This window comes from Plectropomus leopardus, chromosome 18 (genome assembly GCF_008729295.1).
Source record: "Plectropomus leopardus isolate mb chromosome 18, YSFRI_Pleo_2.0, whole genome shotgun sequence".
NCBI lineage: Eukaryota > Metazoa > Chordata > Actinopteri > Perciformes > Serranidae > Plectropomus > Plectropomus leopardus.
The window spans coordinates 29,622,174-29,640,518 of NC_056480.1; the positions used below are offsets into that span (position 1 = coordinate 29,622,174).

General features: G+C 39.8%; 1 protein-coding gene across 3 annotated transcripts in view; it reads right to left on the reverse strand.

The window, feature by feature from the left end:
- LOC121957600 (gamma-aminobutyric acid type B receptor subunit 1-like) overlaps window positions 1–18,345 on the reverse strand; it is a 102,839-nt gene that overhangs the window by 28,842 nt on the left and 55,652 nt on the right. For all 3 annotated transcript variants that reach the window (XM_042506256.1, XM_042506255.1, XM_042506254.1), the window contains exon 10: window positions 8,211–8,361. In XM_042506256.1, coding sequence (XP_042362190.1) covers window positions 8,211–8,361 — 151 coding nt within the window. The remainder of the gene's footprint in view (window positions 1–8,210; window positions 8,362–18,345) is intronic.

Below are 18,345 nucleotides of genomic sequence, written 5' to 3' on the forward strand. Positions count from 1 at the left end.
TGGTATACATGGCGACATAATCAGGTGTTGAGAAGCTTAGCAGCAGGTACTGAAGGGAGAAGAAGACAGATGAATTCAGGAGGTTTTAAAAAAGAGAATTTAGGTATCCAGTTTGTAAGTGAGGGGGAGAAACATAGTGGCAGTATGTTAGGGAGGAGGTAGGGGTGTGGTCGCCTGGAAGGAGCTTGTGATTGGGGAATGCAGGTAGATTTAGGAGGAAAGCTTGTTATTCCTAAGGAAATAGTCAATGGTTTGTTTATTTCGTTGAGCTAACAGTCCCTTGGGAAACCTCAGTGGAAGAAACCTATGAAAGGAAGAAACTGAGGTACACAGACTCACAGGCAGAAGCTGAGCAGAAAGGATGGAAAGCTAGGGTTCGCCCAGTTGAAGTGGGATGTAGGGGATTTGTAGCTGGATCAGCTATCTCTCTCCTGGGGGAACTAAGAGTAAGGGGACAAAGTTTGAGGAAGACAGTGAGGGAAATGTCAGATGAGGCAGTTAAATCCAGTCAGTGGATTTGGATTAGGAGAAACAATGGTTGTCGGGGAACAGCAGGGGGACCCACTGAATGGACAAATCCTTGAGATCAGGTGGAGAGATCCACCAATCAGTCCTCTCAGAAGAAAATACAGGAAGTTTGAGGGTATTTAGGAGTGGGAGTGGCCTGTTTGTGTGAGACCATGCTGCCATCCAAGTAAATGCGTTTGCTGATTCAATCATCCTTATTTCCCTTAGCTTGAATCTTGTATTTGAGTTGTAGTTAGCGATGGCGAGATGAAGTTTCATGAAGCATTGAAGCTTTCCATCTAATTGGTTCACTCATGGGCCGAAGCGTCACAGTGCTTCATTTGCTCTACTGTGCCATTAAGTGGACAATAAATGTAAAACAGGCAGAGTGATTATAATGACACCATGGCTTTGGTGTGTGAAGCTTGAATTGAATTGTGCTTAAATGATAATGCCAATAAACCAATAATTTACTCATCAATAAGTTTGAATAGATTGCAAACAAACGCGCAATTAAGTCCCAAGTCCACAAAATGTGAGGAGACAGGGGAGTTTGTTGCGTTTCGTTGCCCCTTATATTTCGAATCACACGCCAAACCTGCAAACCATTTCCCAAATCAGTCACATAGTACGGCCGGCTCCTGAGGCTTCCAACGTCACCACATACGTCATCGATACAAGTCTCGATACACGCTTCACAAAAATCTTCATGGATTACTCGACACACACTTGGAAGCCTCGACACGGAAGGACACATCACTAGTTGTAGTATATTGGCAATTGTGACTACCTGAAGCTTGCACAAACTCTAAGGCAAGTGTGATGCATGTGCTAGGGAAGGTAGCATTGGCACAGTCACTACCTGGAGTCTGCATAAATGGAACCTGGGTCTGTTGAAGGTGGCATTGCTGTTTGGGCTGTGATAGCCATGTGATAGCCAGCCTAGCTAACTTAGCTAGCTCAGCTTAGCTTCCTGGGGGATAGCCATGTGTTAGCTTAGCTTAGCTTTGTGTCTGTGGTAGCCAAGTATTAGCATAGCCTTGCATTTTTGATAGCCATGTGGCACTGTCACTATCTTGCACAAACTCAAACTGTAAGGCAAGTGTGATGCATGTGCTAGGGAAGGTAGCATTGGGACGGTCACTACCGGGAGCTTGCATAAACAGAGCCTGGGTTTGTTGAAGGTGCCATTGCTGTTTGGGCTGGGTCATAACTAGCCTACCTAGCGTGGCTAGCATAGCTTAGCCTTAGCCTTGTAACTGTGATAGCTTTATAGTAGTTTAGCTTGCATCTGTGAGAGCTTTGTAGTAGTTTAGCTTAGCCTTGTATCTGTGATAGCCAGGTGGTACTGCCACTACCTGGAGCTCACATAAACAGAGCCTGGGTCTGTTGAAGGTGGCAGGGCTGTTTGGGCTGTATAGGAGCAGTGAGGGCTGGCACTAGGGGAGTGGCTTTGGGACGCCAGAGTTCACTGCCTAGCCTCCTGGAGGTGTTGTGGGACCAACTTGGTGAAACACTGATGAAAGGAGGTTCCCACCTGATGACCCAAAAGATGTGTTAGTCTTCACTGCTCTCTGATCTTTATATTAAGCCATAATAGCTGATTGGTGACCCTAGTTGGTGACCCTGAGTGCTTATTCTTTGCTGGAGCACAAGTTTCTTGTGCTCAATTGAAATCCCCATCCGTTTGACAGGGAGGAGGGAGAGGTGGCAGAGCTTTCAGCCTGATCCGGCGGGGGTGGTTTTTAGTCCGTTCAGACCTGCCACCCTGGCTCTGCTTCCTCTTTCTTTCATTTCTATTACTGCTCTCTGGCCAAAAGTCTTAAGTCATAATTGCTGATCAGTGACCCTGATCAAGTTTCTTGTGTTTTAGTTGAATATGCCAATCCGCTTTTATCTGCTGATTCAACATGCTGAATCAACATTGGCAACAGCACAGTAAGTGATGAATACAATCATTGCTGGAAAGAAGAAACAGAAGTGAGCAAAGTAAACAAAGAGTTAAAGTCAATTAGGAAGGTTACTTCTTAAATGTAATAGGTTACAGATTACTGGTTACCCTGTGAAAAGGGGATAAGCAATGTAACTATTTGAATTAATTCATCAAAGTAATTTAACTTACAAAATTTGATAACTTTTTTATTACTTTTCAAACCGATGTTTTAAAAGGGCTGTAGGAGCCATTTTATTTTATTTTATTTTCTGTTGTATGTAATTACCTCCTCCAAACGCTAGGGGGGTGCATTGGTTTGGTATTGCCGGAAGACATTTAATCCAAAGAGCATCAGTAACAGGTGTTGCAATTGGGTGGAAGCAATCAGTTTTTGACTGTGCTCAGGGAAGATCGCCGTGTTTTCTTTATACTTTAAGTTGTTTATTAAGTGCCGGATTATTGATGTGATGGCGGAACGACGAATAAACGCGTGTGATGAGGAACCTGTGAGCCTGGACCGTCTTTTCCGAGTACACGTTGAAACAACAGTAGCCCAATTAGCAGCCGGTAGCGGCTAAAAGTATAGGACCTAGCCACTACAAGGGCTATAAAGCTGAGAAGACCTAAAAACAAAAATGGTGCACTCAGATTTGTCTCAGTGGTTTTGCTAACCCATGTTGTCCAAAAATCTGCCAAAGAAGGCATTCCTGCATGGCAACAAGATGGAAAGCAACAGAATGAATGTTTTATTTAACTATGAACTATGAAACATTTTTTTTCATGTGTAATACCTTTTTTTTACCAGCATTTGGACTGGTAAATGTAATGTAATTACATTATTTTTTACATTTATTTTGTAATTCCGTTACTGTTGGGCGGTAACTAGTTAAATGTAACTCATCCTGTCAACCAAAATTTCATGTGCATTCACTGTTACACTTCAACTGCTTTTACAAGTCAACTGACACTTCACTTGATTTTATTCTTTAACTAAAAATTAACATAGTTTCAGGTCCAACACTTTAACGGACATCCTGACTGTGGTCAGTGCTGACATACACACCAACATTTGAACTACTTACAGTGGACACACTTAACTATCACTTCCACTTCAACCTCCACTTCAACCTCAGCTGATCCTTTCATTACTTTCAGTAGTTATGCAAGACGTGACATTTCAATTGCTTTCATCTCTTACTCTTGAAATTGTAGCTGACTCCTCATTTTGGAGCATTTACCTTGTCTTTATATGCCAGAGAAAACACACACACACACGCACGCACGCACGCACGCACGCACGCACGCACGCACACACATACACATCTTCACACACACACACCCACACACATGCACACAGCCGTCTTCACACACCCACATTAACACACACACACACACACACACACAGCTCCTCACTGTCATCCTCCTGCTGTCAGAGTCAGACTGTCAGCCAGTCCAGACATTAGCTGTTTGTCAGGAATAGAAACTGCAGTAAGTCTGGATTCATCTGTCTGCCTCATACATGCCTTTTTAGGAGTCACTGTCAACATCCAGACTGAGCCCTGTAAATATAACATACATAACATCACCTCCAAACTGCATTCATATGAAAGGCGAGGGCTGGTACCTGGCACAAAGTGAAACCTAAAAAAGAGGTAGTTTACAGATAAAGTAGTCTATAGATTAAAGTCTCTAGTTTAAACTACTGCGCGAAAAGGACCAGAATCCAGAAATATTACATTTGGATATCTCTATCTATTCTCTAAAGAATACGGACCATTTCTTATGCTATTCAGAGTTTTGTTGATATGTGCAATATCTGGTCAAATATCGACTCAATGTACATTATGAGGACAAATATCTATCTATCTTTTTTTATGCCATTCTCTTTACATCTAAGTACAATGAAAAGTTAGCTAAAAGTTTCAAAATATGACTGGTCGATTTGTGCAACATGATTCAATATCACTTTTGTGTAAATTTTGTGTACTGTTATAATTATTTTATTTTACAGTATATTTTACTGAATTCTACGATAGTGTAAAATTCTAGAATTCAGTATCTGATTACCAAGGAGTGACCTTATAATATTATGTCTGTTGCATGTATGTTGTGTAGAATTTTAGAAACATATAATGCTTAAATTTATTAACCCTAACAATGCAGTGACTGTACTTACTAAATGTATTTCAGAAACACATTTGATTGATTTGTTGCTGTTGCTAAACCTATTCTTCTCAGTCTTCTTCTCAGTCTCCTGCACACTGACACAGAGCTGTGTCATGGAGGCATGTTATGGAGGCTTTCGTTTTGCATTTGCAGTGCACCAAGCAGCCTTTCTTGCAGCCAGGGCTTAAGAGTAATAGACCGTTTTTACTGTGAAGGTCTTGTCTACAACATTCTCTATTTGCTTGAGTCCATCTAACTCCAATTTGTTGCTAATGCTGTCTGTAAAACTGCATAGACTTTTTCATCGGCATTCTCTTTTTAACAAAGCTTTTCTTAGTCTACCTCCACCATATTTATGTGTGTACATTAAGCAAATGCAAATGCAAAAGCAAACATGCAGAGTTTGAGAGCCTTTATGTTCGCAGCTCCATATATGTGGAATCTCCTGCAGTAAGACTCATAGCTGCTCTCTTTGATTCCTCGAGGCTGTTTCAAGGCTCTGCTGCAGGATTTTTGTCAACTTCTACATGCCGATGTCAGGGTGTATTGCAGCTGGTCTTTTCTGTATTTTCCATGTTGTCTGTCTGTAACTTCTGTCGCTGCCTCTCAAGAGGTTTTTCTGGATAAATAAAGGTTAAATAAAATCTGGTGTCACCTCAAGTTCTTGTCTCTACCAGTATCCTTCTTGGCACACTACTGTACTAGTGTGCAAGTTGGCTGTCTCATCGCTAGCAATTTTGGGCCCTTGCCATCAATGTGTGATTGCGTATGAATGTATAAAAATTGAGTAGCAGGTGGCACCTTGTATGGTATCGTCAGCCACCAGCGTGTGAATGTGTGGGTGGGTGGCTGGGTAATTGTGACGTGTAGTGTGAAAGCATTTTGAGTGGTCAAATGACTAGAAATGCTCTACAGAAGTGCAAGTCCATTTGTGTAAGTCTGTTTCTCTACATGGCACAAGTATGAATTGAATGTCATCAGATTAAATTGTAAGTTGCAGTAAATAGAGAGAGAGAAAATGCACATCCTGTTCTGCATTTTATCAACAGTGTGAAAAATGTATTGTCTCAGTCATCACCTCTTATGTGCACAATATATGTTTCACAAAGTAAGAAACAGTATGAATGGGCCAATTGAGATTGGTCTTCCCATAACAGACCATAAGAAAAATCTGACCACTACTCTCTATAGTTTCAATTTTCATTCTTATCAACTATTAAATAAATGAACATCCAGCACAACACTTAACATTCTACGTGGGAGCTAATAAGAATGAAATGAGAGTAGCAACTCGTGCTGTCATTTAGTGCTTGTGCATGAAACACTTTATTAAGAAAACAGCAGAATTAGCACCCTCATTACGTGAAAACATAAAACTGTATGCATAAATATATCACAAAAGTTGGGGTGAGAGTCTCTCATGCTCACAACTGGCACAAATAAAGGCTTCAATGCCCAATAAGTTTTTAAGTCCATCAGTGATACAGCCTGAGAGAGAACAGGAAATGCTGCTCCTCTTGCTGTCATCATATTTTTAACTCACTGCTCTCTCTGTGGTCCCTCTCACACTCCAGCTGCCAGATACTGTGTGAGTTTTGTGTCTGTCTGGAAATGCCCTGTCATGTCTAAAGTATAACACCAATTCCAAAAAAAACTAGGTCTATGTGTAAAACCTCAATAAAAACAGAATGCAATGATTTGCAAATCTATTTTTTTCCTTGTTTTTTTTTTGTTTTTTATTTAGTGATGCGGTACACTACAGAACAGGTGAAGACATGACAAACACAACTCTATGTGGAAAACATGATATTATGTGTATACACTTAGGGCAGCAAAGACAGGAAGAAAAAAAGAACAAACAAAAAACAACAACTAACACACAAAAAACATTTAAAAAAATAAACAAACAAAAAGAAAAAGAGAAAAAAATAAACAAACAAATAATGTTTGTTTATAATGTTGATGATAATGACTGAAAAGGAAGAAAACAATTTTGAAAAAAATGAACTCCTTGGAAAAGCAGTTATCCGAGTTTTTCTAGGTGTGATGATGGATTACCAGGTGACTCCCTTAGGCCGACTCCCTCCCCTGAGTCTGGGGGTGCATGAGGAATGTTTCACTGCTACAATAACAAAAATGAACAAACATCTCAATAACTTGGGAAAGACAGATGGAGGGAGGGAAAGGGGTTGGGGACGTAGAGAGAGAAGAGGGAAAGGGAAAAAAAGAAGAAAAAGTGTTCTCTCTTCTTCCTTTCTCTTCTCTTTTCTTTCTTCCTCTTCTCTCTCTGTGTTTTGATATCCATTAATTTACTTACCTAACTACTTTTTTCTTTCTTTCTTTCTTTTCTCATCCCTTTCCTTATTTTCCCTACTAAGCTTATTTCCCCTCTACACGCTCTCCCTAGATCCTTATCCCACCAAGTTATCTTCCAAATCACTTACTATTCACACAGACACATGCACGCACATGTACACACTCTCCCACACGCTCACACTCACACACACACACACACACACACACACACACACACACACACAAAGCCTTTCAACACCCTCAACATTGCTTGTGACAGTATACTCTTGGTTCCTTGCAAATCTGTTTTGACTTATATTCTATTGAATACAATAGAAAGACAAGATATTAAATACTCAAATTGATTAACTTTTTTTTGTAAATATGCACTCAGTCTGAATTTGATGTCTGCAACACATTCCAAAAATGTTGGGACAGGAGCAACAAAAGACTGGGAAAGTTGTGGAGTGCTAAGAAAAAAACCTACTTGGAACATTTCACAGGGCAACAGGTTAACTGGTGTCAGATTAAAGTATCATGACTGGGTTAAATAGGGGCATCCTCATAAGGCAAATTATCATTCATCATTAATTCATCATGTTGACAAATATGGACAGCGTGAGGTTCATCACTTTTTGAAAAGCTGCATAGGTAAATAGTCCAGCAGTTTAACAATGTCTCTCAACACACAATTACAGTTGAAACTTAGGATTTCCCCATCTACATTATAGGAAATTATCAGAAGATTCAGAGAATCTGAAAAAAATCTCAAGGGCCTATGCTGTTTTACTCATTCACTGTTTGAGATTCTCTTGTGACACGTGGATGACCAACCGATGTCTGTCTCAGTGGGAAACTCGGCAAATGTGGTGAGTACACCGGTAATTCTTGTACCTGGGACAATGTCAAGATTCCCCTGGAACTGGGTAGCAATTGTCCAGAAAAGAATCATACACAGTCATGACATGTTCACTTTCAAGATTGCCTAAAACCACCATTTTCTTTGATTTAATCCATTCAGTAGATGCCAGCCAAATCTCTCCCAGGAAAGCCTCAGTGTACAAAAGTTTTAAGCACCTGTACAAAAGTAAAATATTTTTCAAATATTTTCATTTTGTGCATTTTAGGTCACTTTGGTAAAATTAAACAAATTTTAGGCTAAAGGAATGGCATTTAGGGTGTTTTCCCTGCTGTCAAATTTGCCCAAAACAGTCTGTTATCGACAAACATATTAATTAGTGCAACTTTAAATTAAATTAACTTAAATTACCTTCAATCTCAATTGATGTCTAAAGGTGCATTTTTGTACCTGACATTGCTGTTGTAGATGTTGAAGGTGAGGCAGACGATTCCAAGAAGGATTCCCAAACCAGCAAATACAGACACAGACACAAAGATCTTCTGGGACAGGTAGCGAAACTCCTCGATTACCACCGTCTGGTCTGCAGGGGGGCCTGAGCCTGGAACACACAGAGGAGGAGGTGAGAAGATGAAGAGGCTGAAGGGAAAAAAACCTGAGTGACATAGGAGAAAAAAAAGCTTCATTATCAGAGCCATGGCCTCAGTGTGAGTTAGTAGGGCAGACAAACTAAGTGCATCTCCAATGTTTGGTTAAACTGCTGGTGTAACTATCAGCACAGTGTCCAGCCCTGCCTCTGATGCCCATCGCTGTTCGCAGTGACTCACACACACTCACTCAGTGTGTGGCTCTGCTGCCAAGGTTCATTTAATGTTCACATCACAAGCAGCACCAACGGCTGAGCAGACACAGTTCAGGAGGAAAACACTTTCACTTCTTGGCTCATTTCATGCATTGACCTCCACCTTGCATTATTCATGAGCCATTTCACGATTTTACAAGGAAACATTTGTATAATGAAGTGCAAGGTGTGTTCAATGAGGCACATGGCTCAGTCAAATGAGGCCTTATGAACCTGAGGAATGCATATGTTCTGCTCTTGATGTGTAAAATAAAATGATCAGGTGTGATATAAATGTATAGATCGTTTCACCTGAAAGAATTCATTCAAACATTGTTATCTGAACTGCATGAAAGGCAACAGGGAACTATTCCTAAAGCAAAGATGAGAATGAAAAACTGCTTTAAAGCAGAGTAGCATCTGATGAGACCTCATGACAACTGAAGTCTAACAAAAATAACAGAACTCATTCTCAATTTGGAGACATTGTGTATTTCTATAACAGGAGTCTAAAAAATATTTGTTCATAAAAGAGCATAATCAGATTCACTTCAGTCAGAATGCAGTTAGAGCTCTGATCCTCTGCCTGAACCAAATCGGGCCTAAACCAACCGCCAGGTTCTGGACTGAATCGGGTCAGATTCTCACTGATTTATTGTTTATTTTAGGGCTTTCAAATTATTAATTCTTTAAATCACAGAATTTCAATAGTTGATCCAGTTAATCGTATTTTTTAATCACATGTTTTCCTTTCCATATTTTGCATTTCAAAACAAATATGAAGTCCATATTGACAAAGTGAAGCCATTCTTACCAGATTGTCTTGATTAGGAATCAAATGGGAGCAAAATACTGCATGGTTTGAGCATAGAGTGGACATAGAGTGAAGACTCATGGGTACCCACAGAACCCATTTTCACTCAGATATCTTGAAGTTGGAGGTCAAGGGATCCCTGTGAAATGGCCATGCCGTTTATTCATTGCCAAAATTTAGCCTAACTTTGGAGCGTCATTTAGCCAGCTTACTGAGAGGGAGGCATGACATGGTTGGTACCACTGTATTCTAAGGTCTTTTAGTTTTAGATACCAGTATTATCACTCTGGCTTTATAACATATCCCGGTACATCCTCTTAAATACAGGAATGTTGGCCAGCGATTCATGCGATTTAAAAAACAAAACAAAACAGTGTTATTTGGGGATCTTAATCCCATCATGATTAACGTGTTAACACTGACAGCCCTGCTTTCTCTCTTTCTTTCTTTCTTTTTTTATGAAACTGTTGTGAACTGTCTCGTGCTTAATGGCACTTTGTCAGGAGTTTTATTGGACTGAATCAAGAGGGAAAGAGAGAGAAAGAGGGTGAGAGAGCGCAAGTGACGGAACAAGCAAGGATGTGGAGAGAGAGAGAGAAAGCACGCAAAAGGAAAGAAAATAAGAGAAAGAGAAAGGAGGGCTGTAGTGTGACTTGGGGAGAGATGTGCGTACCATGCAGCAGAGAACAATAATCATCATCTGCGCTCTGCACCCTCTATGGATCTCTGTGCGTATTAGACGCTCTGAGGGTAGATCCGATTTTTTTTTTCTGTGTTCTCTCTTACTGACACAGATCCCCGCTTTCTCACTCACACACATTTTCTGCAGTTGCACTGACCTGGGATCAGATAAACATTGGCTTGAGGGGAAAATCTGACTTAAATCTCTCTCATATGATTCGTGGTTGCATTTATTCTTGACTTTTCTGATACTGGATAGCTATCAGATCTGTCAAAGACCAAGTGGCTTGGATCAATATATTGCCATATTGCAAAGGATGCACTGGATACTGTTTGTGTTGCAGTGAGGAAAGTCTGTCTGTGAGAGTAGCCACAAACTGTGAGAACTAACTCTCAGGTTTCACTTCATTTCTAATGGAAAAACAATCTTGCCTGACACAGAGCATAATCAAAACAACCCGCCCCTCAGCGCTCAGCCATCAATTAATCAATTAGTCTGCATGTCACTTTTACAAATAGAACCCTGCCCAAAGCAATTAAAGCAAGTAACATATGCAGGGGTAAATTACAGAGTGTAAATGCATGTTGTTATTAAGAGGGAGTATTTAAAATGCAGGTTCAAGTTCAGTCTGGGGCTTCTGATATTTGACCAACTGTGTTTGACCTCCAAATAATAATGATATCACAAACATATGTGTAATCATCTTTTTGTCTCAGCAAATTATAAATTAAAAAAAAGTTCAGTTTAATTAAATTTACAGATAAACATCTGAAAATAGCATTACACTGAAGAGCAGACATTTTTCTTATGATTTATACTTTTTTCTAACAATTATATAATGCTGTATCCCCAAATGCTTTCAATACAAAAATGCATCTTGCTCACTAAAAAAAACAATCACAGCAATGATGGTTCCTTCCTCCTGATCCACCTATCCATCGATCTAGCATCTGAAACAGTGGTCAGCACAACATATTACATCTGTGATACTCAACCTACATCCTACAGGCCAAATCTGGCCCCCAATGTGGTGCTGGCTGGCCCCTCCAACCATTTTCCAATGAGTCACACTGGGAAGTGTTTTTTTACTTTTAGTGTACATAAGGTGCCAGAGTGCATAAAACAGCATCAAAATAGAGCTTGTTGATCACTCCCTGACAGAGGTCCTAGCTAAACACCTAATGTCCTAAAATCCAAAAAACTTCCTCAAATCCAAGAAACATCCTAAAATGTTGTTTCTGTTTGTTTGTCCGAGAAATGTCCTAAAATCTTAGAAATGTCCTAAAATCCTAGAAATATCCAAAACTCCGAGAAATATCCTAAAATCCAAGAAACATCCTAAATTCCTATAAACTTCCTAAAATCCTAAAAATGCCCTAAAATCTGAGAAATATCCATAAATCCAAGAAATGTCCTAAAATCATAGAAACATTACTGGCCCCTGGCCTCCTGTCATTTAGCAAAAGTGGCTTCCAACCAAAGCAATTTGAGTATGACTGGTCTACATTAAACTGCCACATATTCTAGAATAATAACTTAATCTATCTCTGTGCTGTTTCTGTTTGTTTATTTATAGTATCAGACAGCAAAATGAATTCAGTGTCTCCTGCCTTGCTGACAAGCACTCTCTATAAAAGCACAGCTTCTCTTTAGATTGACTGAACTCCTGATGGTGCAGAAGCTAATTTGTTGATGCTGTAAACGGGTCTCTTCAGTTTATCAGAAAATCAATAAGCCTCTCTTTGGCTTTTAGAGTAATTAAAGCAAATTCCTAAAATGTATGCAATGACACAATGGGGATGTCCTGATTGAGTTTTTTTTTTTTTTTTTTTTTTTGGCCCAATCCTGATCAGAGTCCATTAACTTTGAGTATCTGCCAATTCTGAGTCAGATCTGGTGCCTGTATTTACATAAATATAGATTATTTATGTGTATAACACATTGGCATGATAGCTGAAGATACTAAATTCAGAACATCTTCTTCCATGACTGCTGGAAGCAGTTTATTCTGTCAGTCATTCTTGTCGTGTCCAAGGTCTTGACACCCGTCTTGAGATCACTTGACTGATTTTGTTCTGACAGAGTGGACTCAGGGTTTTATTTTCAGACTGTCATACCACAGCTGCAGTGTTATCTTTAAATTGCCTTTATAGTTAGGTTGATATCAACTTTTTAGTATTTGTATTTTTTTGCTTATAGTGAAAACAGAAAAATTACCTCCAATTATTTATTAAGACATTTTATATATATACATACATGCATATAGGCTATAAGGGAAATACTGGGAAAACTGGCTTCAAATCCCAGCACTGTTCATTGGGTTCTGGTCTCATTTTCTCAAAGTCCTGGTCTTTTCTCAGTCTCAACACTCTGGTCTTGCTTTTGACTTAGTCTGGGTTTAGGTGCTCTTGACTACAACACTGCTAACAACCAACAAGCTTAGCATTTCAGTACTGGAAAGATTTCCTTTTTAATAAATCTAGGATATCTATGCAGTAAAAAGACAAATACTTTTGAAACTGACCAGAGAAAAAGGACACTTTGGCTCAAGAGGTGGAAAATCTACAACTACCAGAATGCACCACACCAATGAACACTCCCATTGGTGGGGGGCATAATGCGAACTCGTACATGTAAAAGCAAAATAATGCTCTCACATTCCAGTTAAAGAGTAAGCTAAAACATGTTTCTAAAAACATTTTGGGCAAGAAATAGGCAAATAAGTAACAGAATCTTGGTTTATATTTAATCAGTGCTGCTTGGTTTTCTGTTGGATCTCAGTTTCTTCAACGTAACGTAACTTAAAAAACACGCTACGACACTACGACAAGACAAATCCACCAATGAGATGGTTAGCTGACCCCTGCTACAATGCTACACTGTAGAGAATATGAGACCAAATGGAGCAACAATCCACTTCATAATTTATAATACATGAGGACACAATTCACTTTTAGTAACAAGATGTAGTCTTCTCATTAACATTTCCCTAACCTTTTCGCCTCTCTTTTAAGGTAGCCATCTAATAGCTAGCTTAGCATTAGCAAAGGTAACAAGCTTTCCCATTTCCCATTCCCTTACCCTTACCCTTACCTTAACTGTCTCTCTTTCAAGCTAATACTTCATAGCTAGCTAGCATTAACATTAATAACGGGTTGTAGCCTTCCTGTTACCCTTACTCTAACCTTAACCATCCCTCTTTTTAAAATCTATGATTTTAATGTAATACCTTTTAGTTAGCTTATCACTAAATTAGCATTTTCGTTAGGACTTCCAGGTTCCAGACAAGGAGCAAAGGGACTGACCCTGGAGGTTATTGTTGGCAAATCTTCTAGCAAGGGGGCACATCACGTAGCTGCTCCATCTGCAGTTATACCTAATCGTTTTTTTCAGCCTCCATTTTCAATGTGCAGGAAACAGTATGGCGCCCACTTTCTGTTTACAAACTCTCACAAACGATAGCTAAAAAGGGTATTAAAATATGTTTCTGAAAACATAATCTTGATTTATATTTAATCAGCAGTGCCTAGTTTTACAGGTTGTTGTTTTTAATAACCAGATATCGTGCCGTGTTTGAGAAAGAGAGGCACAGGTCAGTCTGTTGGTCAGTCTGTTGGTTCCACATAGGCTACTCTGTGTGTCTCCAGCGGCAGCATAGGTAGTGGCCAAGCCCCCAGAAAGTGCTCAAGGCTCTGAAGCAAATTTTACAGAGTTGCCAAAAGTGGAATTAAACTTCACCCTCATAAAAAGCTGGTTGAAAATTGGCAAAGTATCCCTTTAAGTAGTGGCAGCATTGTGATAATCCACCTCTGCTGTTTGTACACACACTTTAATTTTCACTGCAGCATAATGCTGCTATTTGGGAGCCCAGCTGTTGTACAGGCGAGCAGTGCTGCAATACCAGCAGGCTGAGGTGGACACTACACACTAGTACAGTACTAGTGTAAAAACAATTGTATACTGTGTTCTGTGGCTCTGGAGGCAGTCTCCAAAGGCTGACAAAATAACCCTGATAATGTTTTCCAAAGACTATCCATTTTTAAAAGAAAGTCTGCTTTACACATTATGGACAAGGACTTTGAGGACGTGGGTGTGCATCAGGCTGGGGTGTCTATAGACACTAAGACTTCTGCTTTTAATGAATATCATAAATACTCTCCTAAACTGGAGCAGGAATGTAATGAGGTATAGCTGCCATTAAATTTACATTCCATTTACAACATGGGCTCTGCATGGCTGAGCATGTATGAGAACAGGAGTGTGTGTGTGCAGCAGTATTGCCTACTTAACTGTGCGTTTAGAGCATGTGAGGCTTGAACAGTGACAGAGAAGCCCCCGGCGGTGCGGTGTAAGATCTGCGAGCCTTGGCGTGCTTGAATAAGATGTTAATAGCAACCATGTTGCCATGGAGTCTTAAGGTCAGAATAGTAACAAACGTGTTGCTATGGAAGATGCTGGTGCGTGTGCAGTGGAGGATCCCTAGTCTGATGCAGAGGATACTTTGAGAATCTGACTTTAGAAGCTCTATGTTAATCAGTGGACAGATACATTTGAGTTATGTCATAGTCATGAAAATACAGTGAGGAGAGAGACCTTTTAAAACAATCAGTACATAAAAATGATCCTTCGTTTGTCATCGAGCTGAGCATAGAGGCCTACTGTTGAGAAGCATAAATGCCTTAACATATTTAGGGTGATGCAGAGTAATTGCACTCAACTTTGGACTATCAGAAATCATCAGTATTTATATCAAATAACAGAATTTTATGCACCCTTGGAAAAAGGAAAATAACTGCACACTAATGTTCAGTCTAATTCTGGAGATTGTTAGTAAGTGACTTGTGAAAAGTGACCACAATATATACAAACCACATAGAGTGCCCCTGTAATAAGTCCTGAAGACTTTCACACTTTGCTCTACGACATAAAATACATCACTAAAATCCTACTCTGAATTTTGAAGCGTTTATGTGTCTTTAAAAAGGCAGTTTTTAACAAGTGGCTAAATAAGACTACAGAGCATCATCACATCGAGCTGCATTGAACGCAGCTTCACAGCGGTGGAGACGCAGCCGCAGTGTAGTTTGTTTCTAGCCTGACGTTAGTTTTCTATTTCTGGCAATTGCAAAAATCCTAGAAGCCGTATTCACTTTATGGAGAATATTGTGTGAACAAAACCTGTAAGTATCATAAACACTTGTTTGCCATAAAGATTATTCCCTGCAATAATCCAAAATTCCAACTGAAAAATCCAATAAGCGTTTTGACGAGGGGGCCAGTGCGACGCTAACTTCCACATCAGCCTACAGAGTATTATCATCCCTAGGGTTATTCCATAATTTAAGTCCATGTGTTCACATGGACATGAATAACCCAGAACCCCAATCTGGTTTTTAGTGTATCCCATTTATGTTTTTGAGCATGTAAAAAAACATTTTCCATTTTTGAGACATCTGCACATGCTAGCTGGAGAACTAAGAAGAACGAAGAAAGAAACTGGGGTTTATATACGGAATGTGACTGGCCCGATTTCTCTGTGCTTATGGAAACACCATATCCTGAATATGGTCATGTTGCCACTTTAAACTCAAGAAAACAACATCTTTTACTAGATTTTGTGACAATGATTATAGTTACCTGTAAACATGGATGGTATTTTCATTATTTGTTACTAGAAACAAACAAACAAAGATAACAGTGACTGTGGTGTAGCAGAGCTAAATGCAAATACATTGAAGCTTTATTTGTTTTAACTTAAACTGTGTGAATATGCCATGAATTTTAATAATAGTATTAACACACAGAACATATATAGCGCTTTTCTAGGTACTCAAACACACATGAACACATGAACGTGATGTCACTTTAGTTGGCGACCTCTGATCTATTGTTTGCTTCCAAGCTGGAAAGCTAAAAAAATCACAGCTATTAGCAGTCCATTTCCCACTAGACTGGGCTGTAACTTCAGAATCATGTGACCCTGTAGGCATTTTTGAGGAAAAGTGGGCAACCAGCATTTTTTGAAAGTTCAAGGTGTCCCAAACAAGAATCCACCGGTTGCCCTTCAAATAAGGCCCCTGATTTTCTATATTTCCTCCTCCAAGTTATCCCCCTTCCATGGTAATTTGGATGTTAGACACTGTTGCCTATCCTGGTTTAGGCTCATAGTTAGGGCACTTCCCAATGTTCAATAATGTTGTGTTTGGTGTCATTTTAAAGGGGACATTTGTAGCTTTCATTCAAATCCAATTATGAACCTTCCTGACACACATGGAGGTCACTAGAGCTCCTCAAACCACAAAGAACATTTTTTTTTTCACAAATTCCGCCTAAGTTATTTTCTTTGTTTTAGCCCTGTGGTACCTAGGAATACCAGAGACACAAAAAACAGATACTGAAATACTGACTTGCCTATGGAGTTTCAGAAAATGTATAACATCACCATATTATTACAATCTGGGGGATTACTGTGAGCCTGGAACCCGACTAGGGAGTTACTGCAGACAAGAGGCCAACACGCATGCTGACAGCTTTCATTACTTTGTTGGTATCCATCTAAGGTAACTAACACTTGTTTTTTATTTGATGAATGTGTTTATGTAAATCAATGAAGTTATTTGAAATCAGTGAATTCCATAGATTAAAGATAGCTAGCTAGATTATCCATAGATTTAAGCTAGTTTCTATTTACGAGCTAGCTATTGTTAATTCTTGGAATTCAGATTTACCGCTTCCTGCAAAGTGGGAGAACGCTGGTTGTGAGAACAGTTATGGGGATTGATAATGCAGCAAATGCTTAGCATTCCTCTGGTGGCATTTATCCATAACTGTATAAACTCAACTGCATTGTCTATTGGTACCAGTCTCTACAGTGGCTTCAGTGCCCTAAAGTCCCACAATGCTTCACACCAGTCACTACTGTTGACCATAGATGTATTAAGAAAGTCTGGATACAGTCATGGAGGCAGGGCCCAGATCATTCTTATGAGAGCTACTTACTGGCAAATTAAGCAAAAAATGCTCATTTTGTGGGTATAGATGGTACAGCGTCTGACTTCCAGTTTAGCACTTTGCTAGCTTAAATGGCAGACTAAAAATTTTAATCTAGTGGCTCTTTAAGACTTTATAAATGTTATCAAACTGGATGGCCTAAATCTAAATAGTGAAATGAGTCATTCCACAAGGGTTTTGACGCCCACAAAAAATGATCTCTTTCCCAGTGTAAGTCAGCGGGAAAAAGTCTTTCTGGGTTCGTGAGCATCACGTGACCGGCCTGGACAGTGTAATTCCACTTTTGGCCACTCAAATTTGCATCAGAGCCTGGCACACTTGGGGCTTGCCACTGACATCACAATCCTATTCTCTATATTAGCACTGTAATTATAAGCATGTTAGCATGCAAATGTACATGCATGGCTGCAGAGTTACTCCTGTAACCTTGAAGGATACCATCACAACATCTGCAGTAGCCTCTGCTAACAAAAGTGCCATGATGAATATTTTTAAGGACTACATGACAGTCTGTTTGCTTCTGCAAGTGTATCTCAGCCTGTGACAGCAGTGCTTTGTCAATAAGGCAAAGAGTTCTACAGTTAAAAAAAGGATCTAGAATCATAACTCATAAAGATTATGCACCATGCATGTGAGAGACGGTGTAAGTGTCTGAGGGCAGATAAAGAGTATACCTGTGCATGTGTGTGGGTTACACAGATAGTGTGTGTATGTGTTTGTGTGTGTGTGTGTGTGTGTGTGTGTGTGTGTGTGTGTGTGTGTGTGTGTGTGTGTGTGTGTGTGTGTGTGCGTGTGTGTGTGTGGTGTGAGTATGTAAGCAAGAGTCCTTCGGGAAGATGTGTTCTCCAACACTAATACCTCCCCCTGCCCTTGATGGTGGAATCGGGACAGTATGTTACCATGGCGACTAGCCCCATAATGGTTACCATGGCAATATGAGAGAGGCAGTGATGCAGCAGTGGTTGTCACGGAGATGGAAAGAATGTAGGAGGGGAAGAGAGGAGACAAATGTGGACAAATACTGGGAAATGAAAGTGTGAGTGAAGAGATGAGAGGGGTGAGAAAGAGATAGAGACAGGAAGAATGGATTCCAAAGTAAGAAAGAAAGGGGAAGAAGGAAGAAACAAGGAAGAAGAGAATGGGATGGCTTGAGGTGAACCCAGAGCTGTGACATATCAGTGTGTAGCAACCATTCCACAACAAGTCCCAGCCACCTTGAGGAGGCCTGATTCTGTCA